A 27,395-nucleotide genomic window follows, 5' to 3' on the forward strand; every position below is an offset into this window, starting at 1 on the left:
GGGGGCCAGGGATTTAGCTCAGTGGTGCTGCCGCCTGCCTTGCAAGTGCAAGGTCCCGAGTTCAATCCCTGGTACAAAAAAAGAAAAAAGAAAAAAACAGATGAGGAATGTTTGGAAAAATCAAGTTGAAAACCTCAAAATGTAACACAGCAGTGTTACATTTCAAAGTGAGTTGAATTCCTTCCAACCTGCATATATTACCATTTTTTTACAAAAATCTGGGTAGCATCTATACATGCTGCGTCTGCGTAACATAGAGATATGTTATATTTTTTAAAACACTTATTTAGTGATTTTTTTTGGTTTGTTTCATAAACTGCATCAGTTATAACACTGCTTTATTTCCTAATCAAGACCTCATCAGTAAAACTGAAACAAATGTGTACATGTGTATGTGTGTGTGTGTGCGTGCGTAAATGCTACTGCAACTCTCTCTCCCCCTCTTTTTGCTGATACCTTCAGCTCTGCATGGCAATGCTGATATAAGGAGAAGCAACATCTGTTATGATAACTAAAAAGGGCACAAGGCAAACTTCCCAGGACTGGGCATAGGCACGTGGCCTACCAAACCAAGCCAGAGCTCTTTGGCAAGTCCTGCTTCGTACAACATGTGGATTCCCAAACCAACCCAAACCTGTCAAGTGAAGGAAGACACCCGACATAGGTACTGAACTCTTGATCCACACCTGTAGAAGAGGGAATGGCTTCATTAGTGACTCCTGTCCTATTGGCAAGTCCCTCCTGGCCCTGGAGTGAATTGTACACCTTTAGGCAGCCCAGACTTTCACAGACAGGCTTGCATCAGGCTCATATAGAGTTCACATAGTCTTTAAAATATTTAATGACTTGTTGAGATCTGAGTCATTGTTTTAACACCAGGTCAAGATCAATGTGTGAGGATGAATTGTAAGTATTCTATCTACACTTTGCAAGGAGAAAAATATAGTTTTAGGCCTTGAACATTATAACTGTAGATCAACATTGCCACCTAATGGTTAGAAGCTTAATCACATAATATTGGAAAATGGCATTTTTCAAATTCAAAAATTATGAAGCAACCTCTTTGTGTGTGAACAACACAATATAATACAGCTGGAGTGCAGAGTAAACGCTCATCAGCCATACTGCCAAGACCAGGAGATTGGGTTTTGCTCCCTCACAGGTCTGCCATCTTGGAGTTCCAAAGGTCTCCCTCACTCCTCTCAGATGCAGGTACTAAGGATCTTCAAATTTCAGCCCTATCTCCCCTTCTTCCTTCTCCTTTCTGTCATCCTTATACCAAACCTATCCTTACCCTAATTTGTATAGATGCTCATTCTTTACAACCAGTTGGAATCTGGAGTCAGTCTGTAATACTGCTACAATTTAATCATCTGTTTTGGCATCATAAGTAAGCAGGCCAGCTCCTTCAACACAAGTCTCCCCAAAGCTACATGTTTAAGTGAAATAAATAAGGCACACATGTGTAAATACTGAATAGTTTCTCTGGTGTGAAAAACTATAATAGTACATAAGATCCTAATGAAATAATTGACAATGTGAAATAGGAAGAAAAGGGCTAAAGGTATAGGGAAAGGGGGAAGGGTAGGGGAAAAGTAATAAGGGAAAAGAAAAAAATAGGAGAAAATGAAAAAATGGAAATGAAGCATTTGTAAATGGGGAGGGGAGGAAGGGGTGAAGGAAGGGCAGGGACAAGGGGAAAAAATGAGAACCAGGACCTGTCATGTAAAGGTACAAGATCCCAGTAATGAATGTAACTGTATTGTATACCTAAAATGCACCAATAAACTCAATGAGGAAAAAAAAAGAATTCCTGATAATGCTGATTCCTAGTTGTGAAGCTCTTCATTTCACTTTCCACAGGTGTCTGACCCACACTGTCAGTTTAGGCAATCAGAGCCCTCTACTTGGAAGAGTCCCTGGAAAGGAATCAGCTAACGTCTTCTTCCAAGCCCTTGGAGCAAATCTCTGTCACTTACCCCATGTAAACCTCAGCAAGACTCACAGAGCTTGGGGTGAGAAGCGGCCAAATCAGAATTCTCGGCTATGTCTGTAGCCCAGATCAGACCCACACCCTGGATACTGTGGCTGAGGCCTCTTCTCGGGGAGCCAGGTCTCACTTGTTCCTATTCTACCATATCTGCGGGCCTCTACCGCATCTTAGTGGTTTTATACCAATGAAAGAGAGAGAACAATAAAAATAAGAATGAAAAGAGAGGAAAAGGAGCAATTGTCTCAAGCAGAAACCATGTTAAGCATTACATACAGTGCACCTATGTGTGGACCAGAAATCTCCTGTATTGTTAAGAAATATTTATTGGCTGATAGTAAAGGAATAGGCAAAATTTAGAAGGGCAACCTAGGACTGCATAATTTATAGTTCACTGGAATGGGTGTGGCTGTGGGTGTGTGTGGATGCGCTTGTGCACACGTGTGTTACTCGGGTTCAAACCCATGCTCTTCACACGGAGCTTCATCTCCAGCCATTTTTTATTTTTGTTTTGTTGGCTTTTTTCCATATTGAGAAAGGGTCTTGAAAGGTCACTCAGTTACCTAGGCTGGGAGCAAATTTGCCATCTTTCTTTCTCACCCTTCCAGGTTGCAGGGATTCAAATGCATATTTCAGTGGTAGACAAGGATAAATGATACTACTGACATTTACTGGTTGAAGTCTATATATATTAGAAATGTCAAGCTAACCAGAAGCTGCATTCAGTAATGTCATTGTGAACAGGGTTATAAATCTCATATCCTATGATTTTTTTTAACCACATAGGGTTTAACAGTAATTGTATGATTGCTTGTTTTCCACAGCCATACACTTGTGGAAAAAATGTTCCTTTTTCTTTTTTAGATCCATCCTCTTATCACCTCCTTCCTGGTTCTCTAGATATATTTCTCAAGCCTCATTGTGGATATGAAACACTTAGAAAGCTTGCTAAAACATACATTCTGAAGCAGGCGAGCCCAAATTCTGTATTCCTACCCCCTTTTTTCTCTCTTTCTCTTTTAGGTGCTAGGCATGAAACCCAAGACCTCATACATTCAAGGCCCGCTCTCTACTCCGAGCCATAAGATTCTGTATTTCTTAGAAATGCCCAAATAATGCCTATCCTGGTCCACAAAACTTTCAGGTCTCCTTTTCTAACATTATGACAATTTCCCTTGTTAATCATTCGACATTTTTCTTACTACTGGCAAAGCAGAAAAGTAAGATAGTAACCACTGCTCTCGGGTCTTAATTCTGAGAGAACTCATTAAATTTAGTATAAAGGATTCCTGTAACACTTTGCAATTTTCAATATTGCATGTTTCAATATCTATGTGTATGCATATATTTATATAGTGATTTATCATGCCTTTATCACTGAGAAGTTTCTCCCAACCTCCCTCTCTGAAGACCTAGATATCACAATAATTAGTGTCCTTAAAATGACTATGAAGCTCTATAAGCTCCTAAGATCCTAAATTTTCTACTAAAATATTAAGTAGGTCATATCCACTATACTTTGACACTTAACTTTATTTTATTACATTCTAATTATTTGTAAATGGTATCCCAAACATGATGTAAACAGTAATTCTAAGTTACTCCAATACATTTTACTCCTCAACAAGGCAAATGGCCTGAAAGTGAGAAATATTTCTCTTTTAGGAAGATTATTACATAAAAGGAGTGTATGTGAAGATTTGGGAGATACAAGTTAATTAGCTTTTACCCTCACACATCATCCTTGTGCAAAGGATGTACCTAGGATGATCCTTTAGTCACAGTACCTCATGGAGACCGTACAGGCCTGTGTCAACGACCCAAGCATACTTTCCTTATGGAAAGTTTTTCAGCTCAGTCTTCCTCTCTTTCCTTCATTGCCTTTAGTCACATGATCAAAACGATCATAAAATAGGTTACGTCTTCATTGATAAACATTTTTTCAGTCTAGTGTAGATTCTGTGGGCTCACTTTCTACTCCAGGTCCCTCAAGAGATGAAAATTCTGTGTCAATAAGTGGTTTCAGGAAATTTTCAACCTTGGCTAACCTTTGCTTCAGTTTCTGCTGCATTGATTCATACTCAGCCAGGATACGGGCAAATCGTATTTGCAGGAGGTCTACTGATCCCTCCATTCGAGTGACCTTCTCTTCAAGATCTTTAGGATCACTCCCAGCATTTGCAATGTTTATATCCAACAGACCATCTTTCATTAATATTTGCCTTCCTTTCTCTTCCAGAATAGTTTTGGCATCTGGATACTCAGTTAGAGCTTCCATGAGGTTATCTTTTGAGAGACAGAAGAGGTCTGAGTATCCAATACTTTTGATATTAGCTGTTCTTCGATTGCCAGCTTTGCTGCCTTTAATGTTGAGAATGCTGATCTCACCAAAGTAGCTGCCGTCACTCAACACCACAAACTGAGTGATCCCATCATCTGCCACCACAGCAAGTTTGCCTTCCTTGATGATGTACATCTCTCGTCCAATATCCCCTTTCTTGCATATGTAATCTCCAGGACTGTAGACTTGGGGTTGTAGCTTCAAAACCAATTCCACCAATAGACCAGCTTCGCAGTCAGCAAAAATACGCACTTTTTTTAATGTGTCCAAGTGAACATTGATAGCAATTTCTGCTCTTAGTTTATCAGGTAAATATCTCAAGACTTCTCTCTCATCAACTGTTTTTTTGTTGGTCCATAGGTAGTCAAACCATTTAATAACCCTCTTTTCCATATCTTTGCTTACATTTCGAAAATGCATGTACTGCTTGATAGCATCAACCTTTGCTTGAAATTCTGCCCTGACTGCATTCATGTTGGAAATCATAGAACCTATGTTACCAACAATGGTAGCAAAAATCAAAACTCCAATCAAGAAATCGACCACCACAAAGATATACTCAGAATCCAGCACAGGAGGTGGTGTTTCACCAATGGTAGTCAAAGTCAGTGTAGACCAGTAAAGGCTGTATACATATTTTCTAGCCAAACGGCCAAATTCAGGATCATTAACATCAGGGTAGACCCATGCATCATTACCAAATCCAATTGCTTTTGAAATAGAGTAGTACACACATGCATTCCAGTGGATAATAATGACAATATACATAACAAGATTAGAAATCCTGAAGATGTTTGGATAGTTTGTCCTTGTCTCTGTTCTCTGAAAGAACTCAAACATGCGAGAAATCCTTAATAGCCTATTTAATCTGATTTCTGGGTAGTTCCACCCTAGTTTAAAATACAGCACATCAGTGGGTATCACTGATAGAAAATCAAGTTTAAATTGCAAGTTTGATTTATATTTCTCTATGAGTTTATGTTTGTCTTTCACTAGCAATCCTTGTTCTAGGTAACCTAAAATAAAAGAAAACAATTCAATGTAATGTTTCTCCTTCCTATGCCATTTTGAGTTTTTCTAAAGTCAGTTAACTTTGTTGAAACCAAAACAAGAATTCATTTTCAATTAATATGCTTTCAGCAATGTAATATGGCATAAATATCAGCCAACAGGTGTTTGTGGAAAATAGTTTGCTGTGGAAATAAAAAGTAAAACCTTGTAAATTTGATAATGAGAAAGTTGCATAGAGATCTCTTGGATCCAGCATCCCCACCCAGATAGTCATTTCTTTCACAAATAGAATTCACATTCTTCTGACTGTGATATCATAAATTATGTATTTATAGTCTGTCCTTATATTCTGGCACACAACTCTTACAATCTTTAAAATTTCCTGAGCAATAGGGCTGCTTGTTGAATCTTTTGTGATGATACTTGATTTTTGACCCTAGTTCCTAACATGGAGTTCCTAATTCATCCCTTGGAATTTCCTGGGTGATATGAGTGTCTTTTCTCTATAGAAGCAGCTTTTGGTGGGCTCCTAAATAGTCTGGTCACTACAAAGACTAAGCCCCCTGTAGATGCTTAGGACTTTCAGTCACAAACCACCCTCACCAGCCTATTCCTTGCTTTCCCCAAAAAAGACAGAAGGCTCAAGATTAAGTTAATCTATCATTACTATGAAATTGTCTATAAAAATCCCTAACTGTGGAGTCCAGCTTCCAGGATGATGAACACACAGTGCTAGAAGGGTGTGTTCCCTGGGACAGAAGTTCCTACTCTCAGGACACTTCCAGATTTTGTTCTATGTGTTTTTTTATCTGGCTGTTTATCTGTATCATTTATCACAGCCTTTATACTAAAATAAACCAGGAAATGTGCTTCCCTGAGTTCTGTGAGCCATGCTAACAAGTTATTCGACCTGAAAAAGGGTTGCTGGCATCCTGATTTACAGTAAGTAGGTCAGAAGCACAGGCCACAACCTAGAGCTTGTGACTGGCATCTAGTGTGGGAGCGTCTTGTGGGACTGAGCTTTTAACTTGTGGGGTCTGCACTAACTCCAGTTAACTAACTCCTGGGATTGAGTTAAATTATAAAACACCATCAGATATTACAGAATTGCTTAGTGTGTGAGGTGTCTCACCTGCATATTTATGTTGGCCACAAGTATATCACATTGAGACTTTATAAGAGATAGTTTGTTTTTCCTACCACACTGCCACACCTAATTCTTAGAAAGTTTCTTGAACACTCTGGCACAATGCCTGACAGCTCAAGCGGCTCTCTTGAATGAATCCCTTCCCCACTCTTGAAGTTTAAGTACCAGCCTTGCTATCTGACTATTTTGTATGTTTATCTCTTGCCCCTTCAATGTTGAAGCATAAATGCTCTTTAAGGCTACATTTTCCTCTCTCGTTCTTGTCCTCCCCATCTTCTTTAGTCACCTAGGATCTTCCTGTCTGTGCTGTTACAATAGGCTTTGTGTGTTAAACCCAAAACTTTCAGCACTGTGATTCATCACAATAGAGAAAAAGTTTGCTCCTCTGCCTGTAATGGCTGCCAGAGTGGCAAACAGGACAGAACAACTGGAACATTGTTCGGGGCAATGCTATTTAGAAATGTCTCTGTTTTCCATAATGATTCTTAAAAGCTTCTAATTGTGTATACTCATTTGCATGTCGAGAGTAGTGTAGGAACAATGAACTTACTGCTTCTTACCAAGATCACTTCAAGTAGGAAGCTTTGATGTTCTCTGCTTAATACAGTCCCACCATGAGCCACAAAGTTCACCTTCCTGTGACATTTCTAGTGTAACACCACTGTTCTGCACCTTTTTAAGGGACCTCCCTGGCAGTTGCTCTTCTCCACAGAACTGGCAGCATATTTCTTCTCTCTAGTCTTCTCACCTAGCATAAACCCAATGAACATAAAAATAGAGGAAAGCTAAAAAACTGCACTCATAAGTTTCTTTGGTAATACCTTTCTTAATCAGCTGGCATGGCCCAAGCTTGTGAGTAGGTGAAATCATGACCCTTGCTTTCAACTGTGCCTTTTTCTCTAAGACAGATTTCTATGAGTATATTACAAAGAATACTTGAGTTTGGAAATTTTAAATTATATGTCAGAGATAAAAGCATGAAAATTTAGAATATCTAAAACTAAAATATTTACCTGTCCTTGTTCGTACAAACATATCAAGAAGATAGACTATATCAGAAATGTAATCACAAATAAGCCAACATCCTAGGTAATCAGATTGAAGTTCATCAAAACAGGCTCTGGAAAAAAAAGTGCATAAGTAAAATGGAGAATAATTGAAGTAAAAATTCTCTTCGTATGATTGCTATCATTTTTGTCACTTCTGTACAACCTGCTAAGACTTAAAAAGGAGTGCTTAGAACATGTTTATTTGATCATGGCTTTCTCAGATCTTGTCCTGAGTTGTTCAGTTTTGCTGTCTCCAACACTTTTCAGTCAATAGTAGTTGGTAAAAAAACATCAAATGAGGGTAAATGGCCCTGGGCTGAAGTCAAATACACTGATTAAAACACACTGATCACCAGGTTCACATTACCTATCTGTGCCCAATATGCTTGATCCTGGTTGGGGGAGATGTTTACCATCTAAAAGACCCTATATCCTTGATATTTTTTCAATATTAGCAATATTTTTTATAGTAGGCCAGAAAAAAAAAACATAGTTTCTCATAATGTTATAATTAGATGATTGAGTAATTAAAAGTTTAGAAGCACTTCCACCCCAGTATCAGAGGACCAAGTATAGCAGCAACAAAACACCCCAGCCTGATCTCAAGAAAACACAATGAGAATAATTCAGCTTCCTTTCCAAGCTGTGGCCAAAGAAGGAAATGTGTCCTGAGAGGTGCAAGGTCAAATCGCTCAGTCAGTTGACCTGGAAACCACAAGTAGGCTGAGATCCACAAAAAATACATAAACACCTTGCAATAATCATTGTCCAGTTGTACATCACAGGTAAGGTGATGCAAAACAGCCAGTTGTAATATGTATTTCCTGAAGGATCAATAATCACAACTTCTTTCTTCTCCCTAGCAACAAGTGAGAAAAAAGGGAAAGTTACTGAAAAACAAGAACATTTTTAGTTACTGTTTCAAGTGTGCTTATACCAAAACCCATAATTAGTGAAAGAAAGCCAGAGATGCTCACCCCTCTGTGAAAAGATCATCGTGGTAAGAGTTGAGATCATAAGGAATCGGTTAGTACAGGTGGATAGACAGTTAAATTACCACGCTTAGCATTAACATGTATGTTACCTTTGATTAAGACCCTATTTTCATTGCAGTGTGGCAGTGAGTTCGATTTCAAGTCACTAAGAGGCATGGAGGATGGGAAGTCATGGCCATTCCAGACTCCTCTGGATGGTTACGGGCTGTGGGAGAATAGTGACTGCGCCACCACAGGCCACTCAGGCAGCCCAGCAACCAGAAACTACACTGCGTGAGGCGAGAGAGGACTCACAGCTTCTTCCTCACCAGTAAAAAAAAAGAAAGATTAATTGAATACAAAGTACTTGTTGATAAGCACATAGGAAGGATTCTTTAAGAGAGGCAGAAGGAGGCAAGAAGAGTGGAGGAAGAAAATACATGATCAAATAGACATTTTTACCATCTCCTGGCCCAAGACCATATTTTTAAGGACTTTTCTCCTAATACAGATTTCAACAACATTCTAAACAGGAACTTTAGTGGAGTCATTGTCAGGTGAAGAGTTTTCTTTAAATATATTCAGAGAAATAAGCCTTTATTAAAAAGTGAAAAGAGGCACGCGACCTCCCGGCCTGCGTGAGAACAGACCCAGAAAGGCCCCAAAGACCCTGGAGGGGGTCTCTTCAGCTGCCTGCCTGCCTGAGATCACCCGGCGGAGAGTGTGCGACCTCCCGGCCTGAGTGACAACAGACCCAGGAAGGAAGGTAGCCGCATGGGCGCCCTTGGAACACCCCCACAACCTCCCCCCCCATTCTCAAAGCTCCTGATTGGGCCAGTCCTTAGACCAACTCTGCAGAGGCATACGTCCTCGTGAAGGGTACTTTTCTGAGCTCCCAACTTTGAACATCTTTAAAGAAAGGGCAGGGGAAACCTGTAATAGAACTGAGTGGAGTTCAACCCTGAGGGTAAGGAAACTAAAGTTAGGCCTTGTAGATTGTGTTCAGTCTCAGTCGTGGGGAACAGCCATTGGCTAGCTGAGATCAGGGGATTTGGTTCTGCATATGGCAGTGCATGTGGTATAATATGAGATCAGAGACAGCCTGAAAGAGGACCTTCAAATTCTTTTTTTTCTCTTTCTCTTTTTTCTTTTTTTCGTCATTCCACCCTAAAATTTCTTTCTTTTTTCTGTCCTCTCTCTCCAACTCAGTCTCTTGCTCCACCATATTGTCCCTCATCTCCCTTTTTATTCCGGCTCCTGCCCTAACTCAGACTTCTTCTTTTATTATTTTTTGTTTTTAGGAGGGGTTTCTCTTTATGTTCTTTTCTCCAGTCATTTTACCTCACTCATGGCTCTGTACCTTCAAGGGAAGGCAAGCGCCTGTTACTGTTAAGGGGATATATTCCTGTCCTTATTCCTGCACTCTCTCTATCCCCCCTGAACTTAATAGCTTTGTAAAGATAGTAAGGTAATTCTACAACCTCTGGATTCACTTCAAACCTGCTCTAATTCTTTCACTTATCTAATCCTCTTGTTCTAAGTCGAACCCCCCATCCTAAATGGTAAAGATGCCATATTGAAAAGAATATTCACTGCAAACATACTATGAGCTGCTTCTTGAAATTAATCTAATTCACATGAGTTAAAGGTGATACATTAATGACTACCATAAGTGGTCAGTTGGCAAGCTGTGCCTGATCCTATTGGGCTGCTGAATGTATCAATTGGGACAAAGAGTGGTGATTGATTTAAAGAGTTGTTTTCTCTGATATTATGAAAACGAGAATGTCTATGAGTCATTAGAAACTCAAAAGCTAAAACGCAACTATATTAGGAAGATTTAAGTAATACCCAGAAATTAAAGAAGGACAACCCAACAATAAAAATAAAAATGAGAAAACACTTAAGCAAGACACAAAAACAAATATCCAGTTCACCAATAGCAAATAGTAGGACAAATGAGGATGAAAAGTCTGATAGTGAACCAACAGGACTCCCTGGACCCATAGCACAGGAGGTAACAAAATTGATCAATCAGGCTCTAGAAAAATTCAAATCAGAAATAATTTCCCAGCTAGCCAGAGAGATGATGAGCAAAATAGAAGTCATGATTCGAGACTCTAGAGCAGAAACTGAGAAAAAAATAGATGAGCTCAAGACTGTGATAGAAGCCATGAAGACTCAGCATAAGAAAGACATGGAAACAATGAATGCCCAACAGAGGAAAGAAATGGAATCCATAAAACAGATTCAAACAGATATCCAGGAGATTAAAAACTCTATTGAAAGTGTACGAAACAGAATAAAAGATTGCGAAGATAGAATTTCAGATATAGAAGATAGGATAGCAGTCAGTGACCGTGAAAAAAGAGGTCTATTAAAAACAGTAAGGGATCATGAGAAATCAATCCAACAACTCCTAGACGATACAAAGAAAAATAACATAAGACTGATAGGAATTCATGAAAAAACAGGAGAAAACACAAATGATATAAAAAAGCTCTTCACAGAATTAATGACAGAAAACTTCCCAAACAGAAGGGAAGAATTAGACATACAGATAAGTGAGGCATATAGAACCCCAACTAGCCACGATCAAAAAAAATCTACACCTAGACATATAATAATCAAGATTCCAGAAATCCAACAGAAAAACAAAATACTACAAGCAGTAAGAGAAAAGAAACAAATCACATGCAAAGGGAAGCCCATTAGAATCACAGCAGACTTTTCAACACAAACCCTTAGGTCAAGGAGAGCCTGGAGTGAGGTATTCCAAGTCCTAAAAGAAAAGAATCTCCAACCTAGACTTTTGTATCCTGCAAAACTCTCTTTCAAAATAGATGGGGAAATAAAATACTTCCACGACAAAGAGCACCTGAGAAATTTCATGAACACCAAACCAGCACTGCAAGGAATTCTAAACAATATCCTAGAAAAGGACAACGAAATTCACAATAACATGAGGCCCAACAGACCAAATCAAATAGGCAAGGCAAGAAACTAAAAGGAGATGGGAGAAAAAGTAAAAAGAGTCAACAAATGGACAAAAACATGACAAGAATAAGTCAAAATATATCAGTTGTAACCATCAATGTTAATGGCCTCAATTCACCAATCAAGAGAAACAGATTGGCAGAATGGATTAAGAAGCAAAATCCAACAATATGTTGTATACAAGAAACACACCTAGTGCAAAAGGAAGTCCATAGACTGAAAGTGAAAGGATGGAAAACAATTCTCCATGCGTCAGGAGTCCAGAAAAAAGCAGGGGTAGCAATCTTATTCTCAGATAAAGTAAATTTCAAACCAAAACTCATTAAGAGAGACAAAGAAGGACACTACATCCTTGTAAAGGGAACAATTCAAGAGGAAGAGCTGACAATCATAAACATATATGCACCAAATATAAATGCCCCCAACTATATAAAACAAATATTAAGTAACATGAAAAACCAAATAAGCACTAATACAATTGTAGTGGGGGATTTAAATACCCCACTATCACAAATTGACAGATCTACTAGGCAGAAAATCAACAATGAAATAATAGAACTGAACCAAGCTTTGGAACACATGGACTTAATAGATGTTTATAGAGTATTCCACCCCCAAAAACCAGAATATACATTCTTTTCGGCTGCACATGGATCATTCTCCAAAATAGACCACATACTGGCTCACAAAACAGGTCTAAATAAATGCAAAAAAATTGAAGTCATCCCCTGTTTATTATCAGATCATAGTGCAATCAAACTAGACATCAATAGCACAAGAAACTATAGAAACTTCACAAGCACATGGAAACTGAACAACACTCTCCTAAACAATCAATGGATTACAGAGGAAATTAAAGAAGAAATTAGACAGTTTTTACAAATAAATGAGAATGCCAATACAACATACAGGAATCTTTGGGACACAATGAAAGCAGTTCTACGTGGAAAATTCATAACATTGAATGCCCACACTAGGAAAACAGAGCGGGCTCAAATAAACAACTTAACGATGAAACTTAGACTCCTAGAAAAACAAGAGCAAGAAAAACCCAAAGCTCGAACAAGAGAGGAAATTATAAAGATCCGAGCAGAAATCAATGCAATTGAAATTAAGAAAACGATACAAAAAATAAATGAAACAAAGAGCTGGTTTTTTGAAAGAATAAATAAAATTGACAAACCCTTAGCTAATCTTATCAAAAAAAGGAAAGAAAAGGCTCAGATCCATGCAATTAGGAATGAAAAAGGCGAAGTCACAACAGATCCGAAAGAAATCCAGAGGATCATGAACACCTACTTTGAGAACCTGTACTCTAATAAAATGGAAAACACAGAAGAAATGGACAGATTTCTAGATACTTATGAATTACCAAAGTTGAACGAAGAAGATAAAAACATTTTAAACACCCCAATCACAATCAGTGAAATTGAAAATGTAATTAAAAACTTACCAACAAAGAAAAGCCCAGGCCCTGATGGATTCACTGCTGAATTTTACAAGACATTTAGAGAAGAACTACTACCATTACTCTTCAAACTTTTCAATGAAATTGAAAGAGAAGCTATACTTCCAAATTCATTCCTGGAAGCAAGTATCACTCTGATTCCCAAACCAGAGAAAGATACAACCAAAAAGGAGAACTACAGACCAATCTCCTTAATGAATATAGATGCAAAAATCCTTAATAAGATACTAGCAAACAGAATACAGAGGATTATTAAGAAGATCATCCATCATGACCAAGTCGGATTTATTCCAGAGATGCAAGGGTGGTTCAACATACGAAAGTCAGTGAATGTAATACATTATATTAACAAAGTCAAGGACAAAAACCATATGATCCTCTCAATAGATGCAGAAAAAGCATTTGATAAAATTCAACACCCATTCATGATAAAAACCCTGCAAAAAATTGGAATAGATGGTCTATACCTCAATTTAATAAAGGCTATTTATGAAAAACCATCAGCCAACATCATATTGAATGGCCAAAAACTGAAAACCTTCATGTTAAAATCAGGAACAAGACAAGGATGCCCACTATCGCCACTTCTCTTCAATATAGTTCTGGAAACATTAGCCACAGCAATTAGACAAGAGAAAGAAATTAAAGCAATAAAGATAGGAAAGGAAGAAGTTAAACTATCATTATTTGCTGATGATATGATACTCTACATTGAAGATCCAAAAAACTCCACCAAAAAACTTCTAGACTTAATTGACAGATTCAGTAAAGTATCTGGATACAAGGTGAATACCCAAAAATCAATAGCCTTTCTATACACAAATAACAGACAGACAGAAAGAGAAATAAGGGAAAAAATTCCTTTTACAATAGCATCCAAAAAAATGAAGTATCTAGGAATCAATCTAACAAAAGAAACAAAAGATCTCTACACTGAAAACTACAGCACTCTGAAAAAAGAAATCGAAGAGGATATAAAAAAATGGAAAGATATCCCCTGCTCCTGGGTAGGAAGAATCAACATAGTGAAAATGGCCATACTACCGAAACTGCTATATACATTCAATGCAATGCCAATTGAAATTCCAACACTATATTTCACAGAACTAGAAAAAAGAATCCAAAAATTCATTTGGAACCACAAGAGACCTAGAATAGCAAAAGCCATTATAGGCAACAGTCACATGGCACCAGGTGTAACAATTCCCAATTTGAAACTATACTACAAAGCCACTGTGATAAAATCAGCATGGTACTGGCAAAGAAATAGGCCTGAGGATCAATGGAACAGACTGGAAGACACAAAAACAAATGCAGATGTACTCAGCTACCTCATCTTCGACAAAGGAGCTCACCATCCTCAGTGGAGGAAAGATAGCCTCTTTAATAAATGGTGTTGGAAAAACTGGATATCAACCTGTCACAGATTAAAATTAGACCCTTATCTTTCGCCATGCACTAAATTAAAATCCAAATGGATTAAAGATCTAAATATTAAAACAGAAACATTAAACTTGCTGGAAAGTAAGTTAGGCAGAACTCTGGAAGACATTGGTATAGGAAAAGACTTTATGAACAAATCCTCAGTAGCACGGGAACTAGCAGAAAGAATCAACAACTGGGATCTCATCTTACTAAAAAGCTTCTGTACTTCAAAAGAAACCATTAGCAGAACTAAGAGACAATCTACAATGTGGGAAAAAATTTTTACCAGCTGTACCTCAGACAAAGGACTATTATCAAGGATATATAAAGAACTCAAAACAATCAGTCCCCCCAAATATAAAGACCCGATCCAAAAATGGGCATCCGAAATGAACAGACATTTCTCATACAAAGAAGTGAAAGCAGCAAGAAAATATATGAAAAAATGTTCCACATCACTGGTCATTCGAGAGATGCAGATGAAAACAACACTGAGATTCCACCTCACCCCACAAAGAATGGCTGCTATCAAGAAATCACACAATAACAAATGTTGGCGGGGTTGTGGGGAGAAAGGAACCCTCCTCCATTGTTGGTGGGAGTGCAGACTAGTGCAACCACTATGGAAATCAATATGGAGATACCTCAAAGAGCTTGGACTGGAGGTTCCATTTGACCCAGCCATCCCTCTGTTGGGTATCTTTCCAAGAGAACTAAAAGAATCATATCACAGAGAAGTATGTGCACCCATGTTTATAGCGGCACAGTTTGTAATAGCTAAATCTTGGAAACAACCTATTTGCCCATCCGTTGGAAACTGGATAAAGAAGTTGTGGTTTTTCTATAAAATGGAATATTACTCAGCCATAAAGAATGAGAAAATGGATTCATTCATAGGAAAATGGATACATATTGAAGATATACTCCTAAGTGAAATAAATAAGTCACACATGTGTAAATACTGAATAGTGTCCCTGGTATGAATAATCTGCAACAATGCATAAGATTCTAATAAGATTACTGACATTTAGAAATTGGAAGAAAGGAGCTAAAGGTGTAGGGAAGGTGGGATGGGTAGGGAGAGAAAAAAGGGAAAAGAAAAAAATGTGAGAGAATGAAAAGATGAAAATAAAGTGTTTGTAGATGGGGAGGGGAGGAGGGGGTGAAGGGAGGGCAGAGGAAAGGGGAAAAAATGAGAATCAAGACTTGCCATGTAGAGGTACATGATCCCAACAATGAATGTAACTGTACTGTATCCCTAAAATGTACCAATAAACTCAATTAAAGCTGAAAAAAAAAGTGAAAAGAGCTTTGCAAGTCACTTGGCCTTAGTCTTGTCGAATTCTAGCTCTCAAATGTTTGTTTTAAATTGAATACTCCAAAAGGCTTTTGTTTTGATAGCATTTGTATTGCTCTCAAAAGTAGGCCTTCCAGGAGCGGTGGTGTACACCTGTAATCCTCCACTCAAGAAGCCGAGGCAGGAGGATTTCCAGGAATTCAAAGGCAGCCTGGACTACAAGTGAGTTCAAGGCCAGCCTAAACTACATAGTGAGACCATGACTCAAACCCCTTCCCCCTCCGCCAAAATAAAAGTAGACTTGGCTTTTGCAATAAGATTTCTTTACTTTGGAGTATTTGCCATACTCCAATACTGTTATGGTTTGGGTCTAGATATCCCCCAAAGCCTCATTCAGTCAGAGGTGGCTGAATCTGGAATGTGTGATTCTGGGATTAAGAGCATGTGATTACTAAACCACTACACATGAGTGGGTCTAGCAACGCCCTATTGCCAGTACTCTGGATAGGATAAAGGGGGCAGGAAAATGTGGTGAAGTCTCTCTCCCTTGTTTCTCTGTGGGCACCATGAACTGCCTCTCTTGTTACCTTTGCTGCCTGTGTGCGCCGTGCTGTTTCTCCTCTGCAGTGCCTGTTTGCCATTCCAGCCTCCAAGCCAGCTGATTATGAACTGAAACCTCTATGAACTGTAAGCCAAAAGAGCCCTTCCCTTTTAACTTTGGGTGTCGGGTATTTTGGCTCAGCAATGACAGAAAAGTAACTAAGACAAATATACTTATCGCTCAAAAATATTAATGAAATTATTAAATTTTATTTCAGATTTTTTAAATTGACATTAAGTTCTGGGATGTAGCTTAGTAGTACAGCACCTGCCTGGCAAGCACCTGGTACCAAAAATTAAGCTAAATTAAAATTTACCATAAAAATTCTTCCTCCTTTATGTGATGGAAATTTATCCCTACATGTAAAAGCCACCATAAATTCATTTCTGGTTTCAATTCCAGTAAAAATTCTTACTCTTCTTCCTTATCTTTGCTTTCCTCCTCTATCTTCCTCTTCTCTTTTCCCTTCTTCTTCTTCTCTGGGTCCTTTTTATTTTCACCTTTATCATCTGGCTTGCTGAAAAAGTTGTGCATACAGTGTTAGAATATGAAAATATTAAAGGCAAAAAATGAAGGTAATTTATCCCAAAGTCTCACCTCTTCTTTTCCTTTTTCTTTTTCTTTTTTTCTTTTGGTTCTCTAAAAAAAAGTATACATATTTCTGTCAGGTGATCACATTACAATCTGATTTTCAGTTTTTAACTTTCTTCTCCATTGACCAAGAATTCTCAGCCTTATTTTCAAAGACCTGCCCTATTGCTCAGAAACCAGAAAACTAGTTTCCTAATGAAGTATTCTGCAAAAAATAGACATTTATCCAGATAATTAAAAAGCAAAAATCCATAGATTAATCAATATGGAAAACTGAAGAAAATAGCAGTAAAGGCACAAACTTAAGAAGTTAACTTAAGAAATTAGTACCCAAAAGAGTATCGTTCCACAGTGTTGATTTAAGAAAATCATTCAAAATCTAAGCCTCTTCATATGATTTGCATTTATTCTTAAATAAAAGCATTGAGGATTTCAAGAAAATGCCATCTGTTTTCCTTAAAGGAAATAGTCCTGGCTAAAGCAGTTTTTCCATGAGTAGTCAAAATGTTCTGCAATAATCCACCCAAATCAGAAGGTTGGACAATAACCCTACATCATATGATGGATTCTTTCTATTTTTTTTTTCTTTCTCATTGAGTCTATTGGTACATTTTAGGTATACAGTACAGTTACATTCATCATTGGGATCTTGTACCTTTACATGACAGGTCTTGGTTCTCACTTTTTCCCTTTGTCCCCGCCCTCCCTTCAACCCCTCTTACCCTCCCCATTTACAAACACTTTATTTCCATTTTTTCATTTTCTCATATTTTTTTTTCTTTTCCCTTATTACCTTTCCCCTACCCTTCCCACTTTCCCTACACCTTCAGCCCTGGATTCTATACCTGGGATTAAACATAAGACAGCAAGTAAGCTGCCCAAGCAGGTGGTTAAGCACAACACACAAACACACACACACACACTCACACACACACACACACACACACACACACAAACATACACACACCATGTCATTTACACTGCTGCATCTGCTCCTACTCCTCACTGCCCACTTATGGCCACATGTAGAGCTCTCCAGGAGCAGCCAATTGATCATGGCCCATGGATAGACAGGTAATGGAGCATCATCATACTGGCGAGTCATTGACCTTGATTGTCAGAAATAGGTAGATTTGCTGTTATGCACTGAAAGAATAGAAAATATATTTGCCACCCAAGTGATCCACTGTGGTTTCTTTTGATATTGCCCAGTCCAGTTTTGGTAGTAAATGGACAGGTATAGCAGCCATGACCCAAGAAGGACGTGATAATCAGGAACTCAAATCCTTTAAAGATGAATGTCTGTATTGTTCCTCCACATAAGTCACGCAGACCAGCAGAAGTTCTGGTCAAGGATGAGAGGACTCTAGAAAGGGTAGGCAGGGTTAAGGAATTTCAGTTGAATCTTCAAAATCAGCTGCAGCTGTCAGGGATCTTAGTTTATGCTATTAATCTTTCTCTTACAAGCTCCCCCAGGAAAAATAAGAACAACCAGAAACCTGGAAGAGATATTCCAAAGTTCCAAGCGATACATTTTCTATATAAATAAAATGGATCTGAGCAGTGTACAGGGGTCAAATGGATATGGTATTACATAAGTTTCAAAGTCTCATTCCCCATCTGGCAAGAATATTGGTTGCTGATAGCTCAGTTTTTCCTCTCCCTTGGTGGCTGTCACTGAAAGAAACCACCATGCTCAAGGTTATGCCCCTACTTCCTAGGGCTAGCCTTTATCCGATGACTTTGTGTGGCTAAAAAGGCCCAGTCTTGTGACCTTACTATGGAGCAACTCTGACAGGCCAGCCGTGCTCTAAAGCTCCCCCAAAGGATCACCAGTGTGTCAATTCTGTTATCTGAAATTCAACTTATCCCTCTACCAATTCTAGCCACTACCCTCCACACCAGCTCTTTCTAGCATCAGTCCCAAGAGTATTCCAAATAAACCTCTGCATACAGACCTCCACCTCGGAGTATTTCCCCAAGGTACTTGACCTAGATGGACTGGTTTAGACTGGGAAAAAGTAATGATGTTGTACCTTTGTCAGCAACTCTATCCAAAAGGAAGGGGAATTCCATGTTCACTACAGACATGGTTTTTATATGTATACTCAGATAGATGAATACATAAAAATACTACTTTTAATGTTATCTAGCTAGTCAAACAACAAAATAATACCATATCATTGTCATTGTATTAGTTTGTCTAGTTAATATTTACTCTGTGTCAGACTGAGATATATTCCTTCTATTTTACTGGCTTCTTCAAAATAAAGCTTTGGTTTTCTTTCATTTTTTCTTGGTACAAAGGATCAAACTCAGGACCTTGCACTTGGGAGACAGGAGTCTACACCACTGAGCTAAATCCCCGGCCAAAGCTTTGGTTTTCTATTGTAAAAGTACTTACTGGTCCTTATTGCTGCTATTGTTAACATTGAAAAGTGCCAGAGCACCAGGCAGGTACCGCTCTCTGGAAAATAAAGAACATACAAGGAAATTATAATGCTTGCCATTTAAATAATGTCCATGAAAAGCAAAAGGTCTTAAAGAACAAAATTTTAAAAATTTTCTAATCATTACAAAAGATTGCCTAGATGATTACAAAACCACAGAGCCTCCATGAAGTATGGCTTGCCAAACACTAGTGTCTTGACTGAAAGTGGTTAATAAACGCCTTATTCATCAAGGCTCACACCGAGAATGAGCATCTTGCTTGGCCTTGACTGAATCAAGCTGGATGCACTAACTCTCAAAAAAATTTAACATTGTCAGAAAAAGTAGGAAGCGGAGAAAGAAATGAATAAAATAGGAGGGAAAAAATAAAAGCCATTGGAGAGTTGGAAATAGTGTAAAGAAGAAAAAGAGGGGAGGCAAAGCAAAAAAAAGTGAATAAGTTCCACAGAATAGGAACCCCAGTCCACAGCCTCATTGTCCCATATGGGAACCTGACTGCTTTATTGCTCACTGAGGATGTTCACCTTTTCTTTTCTGGCTACTCACTCCACTCCACTGCGCTATTTTCTGGAAGTAGGGTCAAATGGGATAGAGCAATTCAGAGAATGGCAGCCAACCTACACTCAGTTGTTTCAAAACCCTGAAAGAGGAATTAGGAAAAAGCAGGAAATCAGAGAAAATTGGAGCATGAAACTTCTTAAGATATAGACACGAATCTCAGGCAAGTAATCAACCTTGTTTGTGACTAAGCCCATGGTTATGAAAAGTGGTCAGACAGTGATAGCTTTGCAAGCTATCAGTAGGTAGTTTAGTAGGAAGATAAGGAACAAAAGTAGCAGGATACTCCTGAGAACCTCTAGAGTGTCTGGATAGCAGAACATTCACCAAGCCCACTCTAGGAAAGGAATACAAGACCTCGCATTCGAATAAGAGCTTCAAAACACATCACAAGGGCTAGATAGCACTGCTCACCTCTGTGATGGTCCTCCCCTTCTGCATGAGCTGTTTCTAGAGGAACCCCTTGCATGGGAGTTCTCATTCTCTGATTCTTCAGATAGAGAGGCACTGCTGTCATTGTCAGAAAAGGAGCTAAGTCCAATAGGGAAGCAGAGACGAATTTGATTAATGTTTTCAACTATGGTGGAAGTGCAGCATTTCTCATTCAGGGGAGAATGTTTGTCTCATCTCTTTCCTTTCCTCTCAAACTAACACACAACTTTTTTTTCCTTTGCAGTTGTAGAGACTGAACCCAGGACCTCACACATACTAGGCAATCACTCAATCATTGAGCTACATCCCCAACCCTACACATATTTTTTAATTAGAAAGAGTTAAGAAGCGTACAGGATATGTGATAGTCTATAGACCATATGCACAACACTGTAAAATGTATTTAAGGAACCACTTTCTAGATATTCCATATTCCTACTGTTTGATGCTAATGATTGTCAAATAGAAAGTGCAATATTTGGGCTTTATGTTATGTTACACAGCTGCACAAACTCTCATTTCCTGACATTTCCTTCCACTAAAAGAAATTCCAAACCCCTGCTAATACCTTCTGTATTAATTTATAGGGTAAGCACGTCATACTTTCAAATGTTGTTACAAGCATTTCATATTCTATGTGTTCTTCATATGTATTTAGATTTGAAATGCCCCATGAAGAATGGCTCTACCTATTACTAAAGAAGCATCTGGTATAGGGCTTTCAAAAAGAATGGCCACCATGAAAACTTTTTTTGTTGTCAGGCAACCTACCTGCTTCAAAGTATAAATAAATTCACTAAGTATTTTATAAACTTCAAGGTTACAAATTATAGTTAAACTGATATAAAATCTAACTAAATGAAAGAATTGTGGCTAATATTTAAAATGCATGGGAAAATGCATGGATTTACCTGCATGCTCCGTTTTCCATCCTTCTTATTTCCTTTTGAATATCTGGTGCAATCACATTGGGAGTATTTATAAAGGAGCATCTTGTATTGAGGATACTTGTCTTCATGGTTAGGTTAGTATCTGAGGAGAAAGAAATCTTACTAGTGGGAAGACTGTTGTTATATATTTCCACGTGTAGCCAAAAGTTTCACTTTATCCTTTTTCTAGGGCTGTGATAATACTTAGGAATTATTCTTTAAAAGTATTCAAACATGGTCTGTCCTTTAATTTACAATGATGAATTTTTAGTGTACTTTCATTCAAAAGTACACCAGCGGTATGGGGCTTTTTTAAAATGTTTGTCTTCATCCCACATTTGAAATATTTCAGAAGTATAGGTATAGAACAAAACCAAAGGGTCCCCAACATAATAACACCAAACAAGTGTCAGTATAAAGTAGCCATATAAAATATCAAACTGTGTATTATCAGCTATTAGTTCCTACAGTCATTCAAAGAAAGGATGGATGTGAGGGCAATCTGGCTGCAACATCCGTCACCCCGGTGATTGCTAGGGTTGATTCGGCTGATCTGGTCGAGTAGGTGGGTGTCCCTTTCCTCCCTCACCGCTCCATGTGCATCCCTCCCTTGGTCAAAGAGGACAACCATCCCACATAGAAGGAGAGGCATTTCCTTGGTCAAGGCCATAAAGCAACTGCACTCCCCTGCTAGAACCTCCAAATAATCTGTCATAGAAAAGGAGGGAGTTCATCAGGTCCTCTAAATTATACTGATGATATAATCCAATTAACATGTGGAAAAAAAATCAGCCTAAACTACAAGCAGGATATGTCATTTCCTAGGAGCAGGTAGGAAATTTCCTAAGCATTTCCTAGGGCCAAATCTCAGTTTATTTTTGAGTGCTGCTTGCATGTGCCATATTCAGAACACTGTTGTCTACTGCATTGCCTTCCCCACCTACTTCAGCTTACCTCATGGGTGATTTCTGTCCATGCTCCTCACGAAGGACCCTCTCTCCCATCTGTGCATTTACCCTGACAATGTCAGTAAGGAAAAGTTTGCTGTCCCCTGCTGCTCCTGTGTCTACAAATACTCAGGGCCAGAATGGTCCTGACTGCAGAGGACAGGATGTTCTTTCTTTATTTCCCTGCTTCCCTGATCACCTGGGCCTGGAGGGTGATTCCTACTGTTAGAACAGCAATCACTCAAAAAGATATACCTATCTCCACAAAAATTTACACATGTGAGGCATCCCTTAGGGATTCCCTGGAAAACTTTGGGAAGACTTCTTTAAGTGATAAGGCTGAAAGTCCTGAAGATATTGGTCAGGCAGGAACAGGAAGTGCTGTTTATGAGCATGTAAGATTATTTAGATCCAAAGATTCCATGGGCTTAGGAACCTTTAGGATATATAATAATCATAGACAGTCAAACAGGGCTGCTATGCAAAGGTACCACTGAGGCAGCTAGATTAGTTACCTGTCCATAGATAGCAGGCATTTCTGATTGGCAAGGACCCAACTGCAATCATTGTCAAGTAGTAGGCTGAGCCACTGAAACTGTTAGGAGAGGCAGCTGACTGACTCCACAATCTCTCCTCTAGACTCAGGCAGAGAACAAATAGAAAGATACAACTGAGGAGCCAGACATGAAAGGGGGCATAAGGATTTGTCTCAAAGCTCAAGGATTTGCTCACAAAGAGCTCTAGACTGGCTCCAGCACCAGGCAGAGATTCCTGACTCAGCCTACATCATTTCCAGACTCGAAATGAGTCCAGGACACAGCCACCATTCTACTAAGGTGGTATAGGCCCCATGCAGCTAAGAAATTCAGTTGCAACCTAGTTTAATATCAGCCTTGGTAGCCAAGGGACTGTCTCTACCACCTGTCCCCCAATCATGCGTCACCAATGATCACCAAGATGACCCTTACATATGGGGCTCAAGAACAACTGGGGAAAGGCAGAGATGTGCCCCCTTTCCCAGTGGGATGAACTTGTGTTTGGGCCTGTAGTACTGTTAGCCACTGTATGTGCCTCAGTGTACCCCTGAGACTTCTCAGATCATTGTGACTATGAGACTCTGATCCGACTTACTGTATCTTCAACCTAGATGGCCAAGGAAAAGCCTTCACCACCACTGCCCCAACTTCAGGCAGCACAGTGTGCTGAAAGACTCCATTTGCTTAGGGTTGGACAGATTAGTAAGCACAAGACTTCTCTGCAGCATAATGCTAGGCTGGCCCTAACTGTGTCAACCTCCAAGCCTACCTACAGCCTCTGCAATATCTCCAGTACCAGTAAAAGACACATGGCCTCTGTCTATCCATCTTCTATTCCAGCTAGTATCACCTGTGGCTAATCACAGTGATCTTGGGCCCTAAGCCTACAGCAGAAATCGGCAGCCAATAGCAATGTGGGCCTTGGTCCTACCCCAGTGTTATATGGGTCTCAATGGACAGTGAACTCAGGAATTGCACAGACTGGTAAGATTGGTGGCATGGTGACATAAGTGTGACATAGGGGCTGGTCCATTCATGGTGACTCTTTGTCTTAGTTACTTTTCTCTCATTGCTGAGACAAAAGAGCTGACACCCAAAGTTAAAGGGGGAAAGGTTTATTTGGCTTACAGTTCACAGAGGTTTCAGTCCATAACTGGCTAGCTCCAAGGAAGAGTGGCAGAAGGGCAACAGTTCATGGCACTGGAAGCAGCAAAAGCAACAAGGAGCCTTAACAGTGTCTTTCTGCCCCTTTTATCTCATCCACACTACTAGGGCATCGCCAAACTAATCAATCACATCATTTAGTAATCACACACTCTAGATTTAGCACCTCAGAAAAAGCACAAGGCTCAGGGAAACATCCAAATACAAGCCATGACATTCCACCCCTGGTCCCCAAAAACTTATGCATATACCTTTATGCAAAAGGCATTTAGTCCATCTCTAAGAGTTGCCCAAGTCCTGACAGTTTCAGCACTGCTGAAAAGTTCAAGTTCAAAATCTCCTCTGAGATTAAGGCAAGTTTTCAGCTACAATCCCATGTATAAAAAAGAAAGTTAAACATTTCCAACATTCAATGGTACAAGATAGACATTTCCATTCCAAAGGTTACAAACAGAGAGATCACAAGGAATAGGAACAAAGTAAGACCAAAATCTAGTAGGGCAAACATTAAATCCCACAGTTCCGCTTCCAGCATCCCCCACAATCTATGGCAACTTATGAACTCCAAAGGGCTTGGGTAGCTCTGTCTTATGGCACTTCCCATGATTATAGCTCCCATGCTTCTCTCTAAGGCTGGCTCTGCTCCCTCCTTGAAGTTTTCCTCAGACAATCCATGTTCTTGACTTCTCCAAACTTTGACGGTCTTTACTGCACCTTCAGCTTCACAGCCACCACTTCACACACTGCCCTCTCAGGGTCACATGCCTGGCCTCCCAGGCCTTCTTTTGAAATCTGAGGGGAAGCCTTCCTGAGCCCACAACTCTTCCATTCTGTATGTGCCTAAAATCAGCACCATGTTGATAATACCAAGGTCTGCTGCCGGACAGAGCTGTAGCTAGTCTTCCCTCTCTATTAGCTGTAGGGATCAAACGCTTGGATTACTAAGCACTCAGAATCCAATTCCAAGGAATAAATTCTTTAGGGTGCCACCATTTTGGGACATGATACTCTGAGGCTTTCTTCTCAAAATCTAGTCTTTCAATTTTGCAATTTTGAGGCTCCAAAGGATGGAGTCCTGCTGCTTCTTGTGATGGCCTCAGGCCATTGTTTCTATTCTGTTCCTTTTTGCCAATCAAGATCTCCTCTGCTCTATCTTACAGGCCACAACTTTATTGGTGCTTGCTTTTTGGCCAAACTCAAAAAGTTTTAAATCATTCTGCTGGGTTCTTTGCTCTTGACTCTCAACATAAATCTGGCTAAAAGCCCCTAACAATAGCCATGCAACTGCCTCAACCTTAGACTACTTTAAAATTTCTTCTGCCAGATTAATTAATCGGTCCACCACCCTTAATCTCAGTCTCAGGCAAAGTCTATGAACATTAGCAAAATGCAGACAAACTTCCTGCCAAGGCATAGCACACATTGTCTGGAGTCCAGCAGCCAATGCAGTCCTTCTTCCCAGCAGAAACCTCCTGATCCTGGTCTTTACTGGCTTTCTAATCTTCTGAATTCTGACTAGAATCTCCCATATGGTACAGCTTAAGACATTCCAGCTCTACATTTTAGCCAGCATCTCCAAATCTTTCCAAAATTTTCTCCTTCTCACAAACCAGTTCCAAAGGCTCTTGAGCCACATGACCAAGTAATGTCACAGGAATAATCCCATTTCTCTGGTACCAAATCTGTCTTAGTTACTTTTCTTTCATTGCTGAGACAAAATACCCAACACCCAAAGTTAAAAGGGAAAGGTTTATTTAGCTAACAGTTTGTAGAGGCTTCAGTCCACAACTGCTGGTTCCAAGGCAGGGTGGCATGGCAGAGGGGCAACAGCTCATGGTGGACTCAAAGTAGCAAAGCAACAAGGGACCTTAACAGCATCTTTCTGATCCTTTTATCTCATCCAGACTACCAGGATTACAGTAGGGCCAAATCAATCACTTGTGTGGTTTAGTAATCACACATCCCTTAATCCCAGCATCACACACTCTATTCAGCACCTCAGAAAAAAGCATGAGGCTTTGGGATCATCTAAACACAAGCCATACTCCTATAGGATAATAACTATAGATAAGACATCCAGAACTACCTTTACCCCAAGCAGAGGCTTATGGAGAGAGACTACAATATATCAACAATGTATTTGTGAGAAATCTGGGCTTGGATTGCCTTCTAATACTGATATAGTAACAACAAACCAACAGCAGACTTTCAGCAGATCTGGGCCTGGGCACTAAATGTGCTGAAATAGTGGAACTGACTGCAGACTCAGAGAAAATAAGCAGCATGCTTAGAGTGCTCCCAAAGACAAACACATACAAAGCCAGATTAGGAAGACAGTAATAAACACTGAATCTTTTAATGCCAAGTTGATGTTGCATGACAACAGGCATAAAAAAGAAACCATGACCTCACCTAAAAAGGTGCCAGCAAGTGGGCAGGTAGTAATCAATATGGGTGAAATCTCAAACAATTTAAAACAGCAGTTTTAAGAAGAGTCAGTGAGGTTAGAGATAATATTTCAATACTTCCACAGAGACACTTAAAAAGATGGAAGCAATTTTTAAAATTCAGACAGTAATTCTTAAGCTGAAAAATATACTCAATGAAATGTAAAACATGATAGAAGGCATCAGTGGCAGAATGGATCAAACAGAAGAAAGTATTAGTGAGCTCAAAGACAGGCTATTTGAAAATACCCAGTTAGAGGAGTGAAAAAAAGAAAAAAAATGAAGAGGAATTTAAAAAGCTTGTGGCTTCCTTGGGGACAGGTTGGATAAACTTATTCAAAGAAAAAGCATAACATTTCTTAGAAGGGGAAAAAATATAACTGAAATATATATATATATATAAGCTGAAAGGGACACAAAAAAATGCAAAGACATCCTGAGTTCAAGGATTAGAAGAATCAATACTGTTAAAATGTACAATATATACATATTTAAAAGAATATGATGTCTAGATTCAAGAAGTCCAAATGTCATCAGTTAAATTTAACTCAACCAAAGTGGGAGGGAGAAAAGGAGAAGGTGAAGTAAAAGAAGTAGGATGTGTTATGTACATGTAACAACTCCCCAAAATGAACATAATTATTGTGTACTGCAAACACACACTTCTAAAAATAAAAATTTAAATAAAAACAAATTTAACTCAACTAAGCCTGCCCTATGCACCTTATAATTGAGCTCCCAATGATAAAGACAAGATTCGAAAGGCTACCAGAGGAAGGAACCAAAATACACACAAGAGTATACAATTTGCCAGGCAGCAGTCTTCTTAGTTGAAACTTTACAGGCCAAGGGAGGGTGGTGTGAGATTTTCACAGTACTGAAGGAAAAAAAAAACAACAACAACAAAAAAAAAAAACTGTCAACCAAGAGTACCATACCCAGTAAAGCCATCCTTTAGAAATGAAAAAAGGCCAAAGGCATTCCCAAACAAAAGCTTAGATAATATGTAAAAAAAAAAAAAAAAAAAAAAAAAAAAAAAA

At 39.0% G+C, this 27,395-nt stretch overlaps 1 protein-coding gene across 1 annotated transcript in view; it reads right to left on the reverse strand.

Moving 5' to 3' along the window:
* Window positions 1-3,932: 3,932 nt before the first annotated feature.
* The window catches only part of Cnga1 (cyclic nucleotide gated channel subunit alpha 1), a 26,427-nt gene continuing 2,964 nt past the window's right edge, over window positions 3,933-27,395 (reverse strand). Inside the window, exons 2-9 of the mRNA XM_010640287.1 lie at window positions 21,244-21,364; window positions 20,315-20,431; window positions 19,296-19,358; window positions 16,898-16,939; window positions 16,716-16,817; window positions 8,290-8,397; window positions 7,503-7,609; window positions 3,933-5,347 (exon numbers count right to left, since the gene is read on the reverse strand). Of these exons, the coding sequence (XP_010638589.1) occupies window positions 3,933-5,347; window positions 7,503-7,609; window positions 8,290-8,397; window positions 16,716-16,817; window positions 16,898-16,939; window positions 19,296-19,358; window positions 20,315-20,431; window positions 21,244-21,350 (2,061 nt within the window). The 5' untranslated portion in view covers window positions 21,351-21,364. The remainder of the gene's footprint in view (window positions 5,348-7,502; window positions 7,610-8,289; window positions 8,398-16,715; window positions 16,818-16,897; window positions 16,940-19,295; window positions 19,359-20,314; window positions 20,432-21,243; window positions 21,365-27,395) is intronic.

Source organism: Fukomys damarensis, unplaced genomic scaffold, assembly GCF_012274545.1.
Source record: "Fukomys damarensis isolate Sample0158 unplaced genomic scaffold, DMR_v1.0_HiC HiC_scaffold_35, whole genome shotgun sequence".
Lineage (NCBI taxonomy): Eukaryota > Metazoa > Chordata > Mammalia > Rodentia > Bathyergidae > Fukomys > Fukomys damarensis.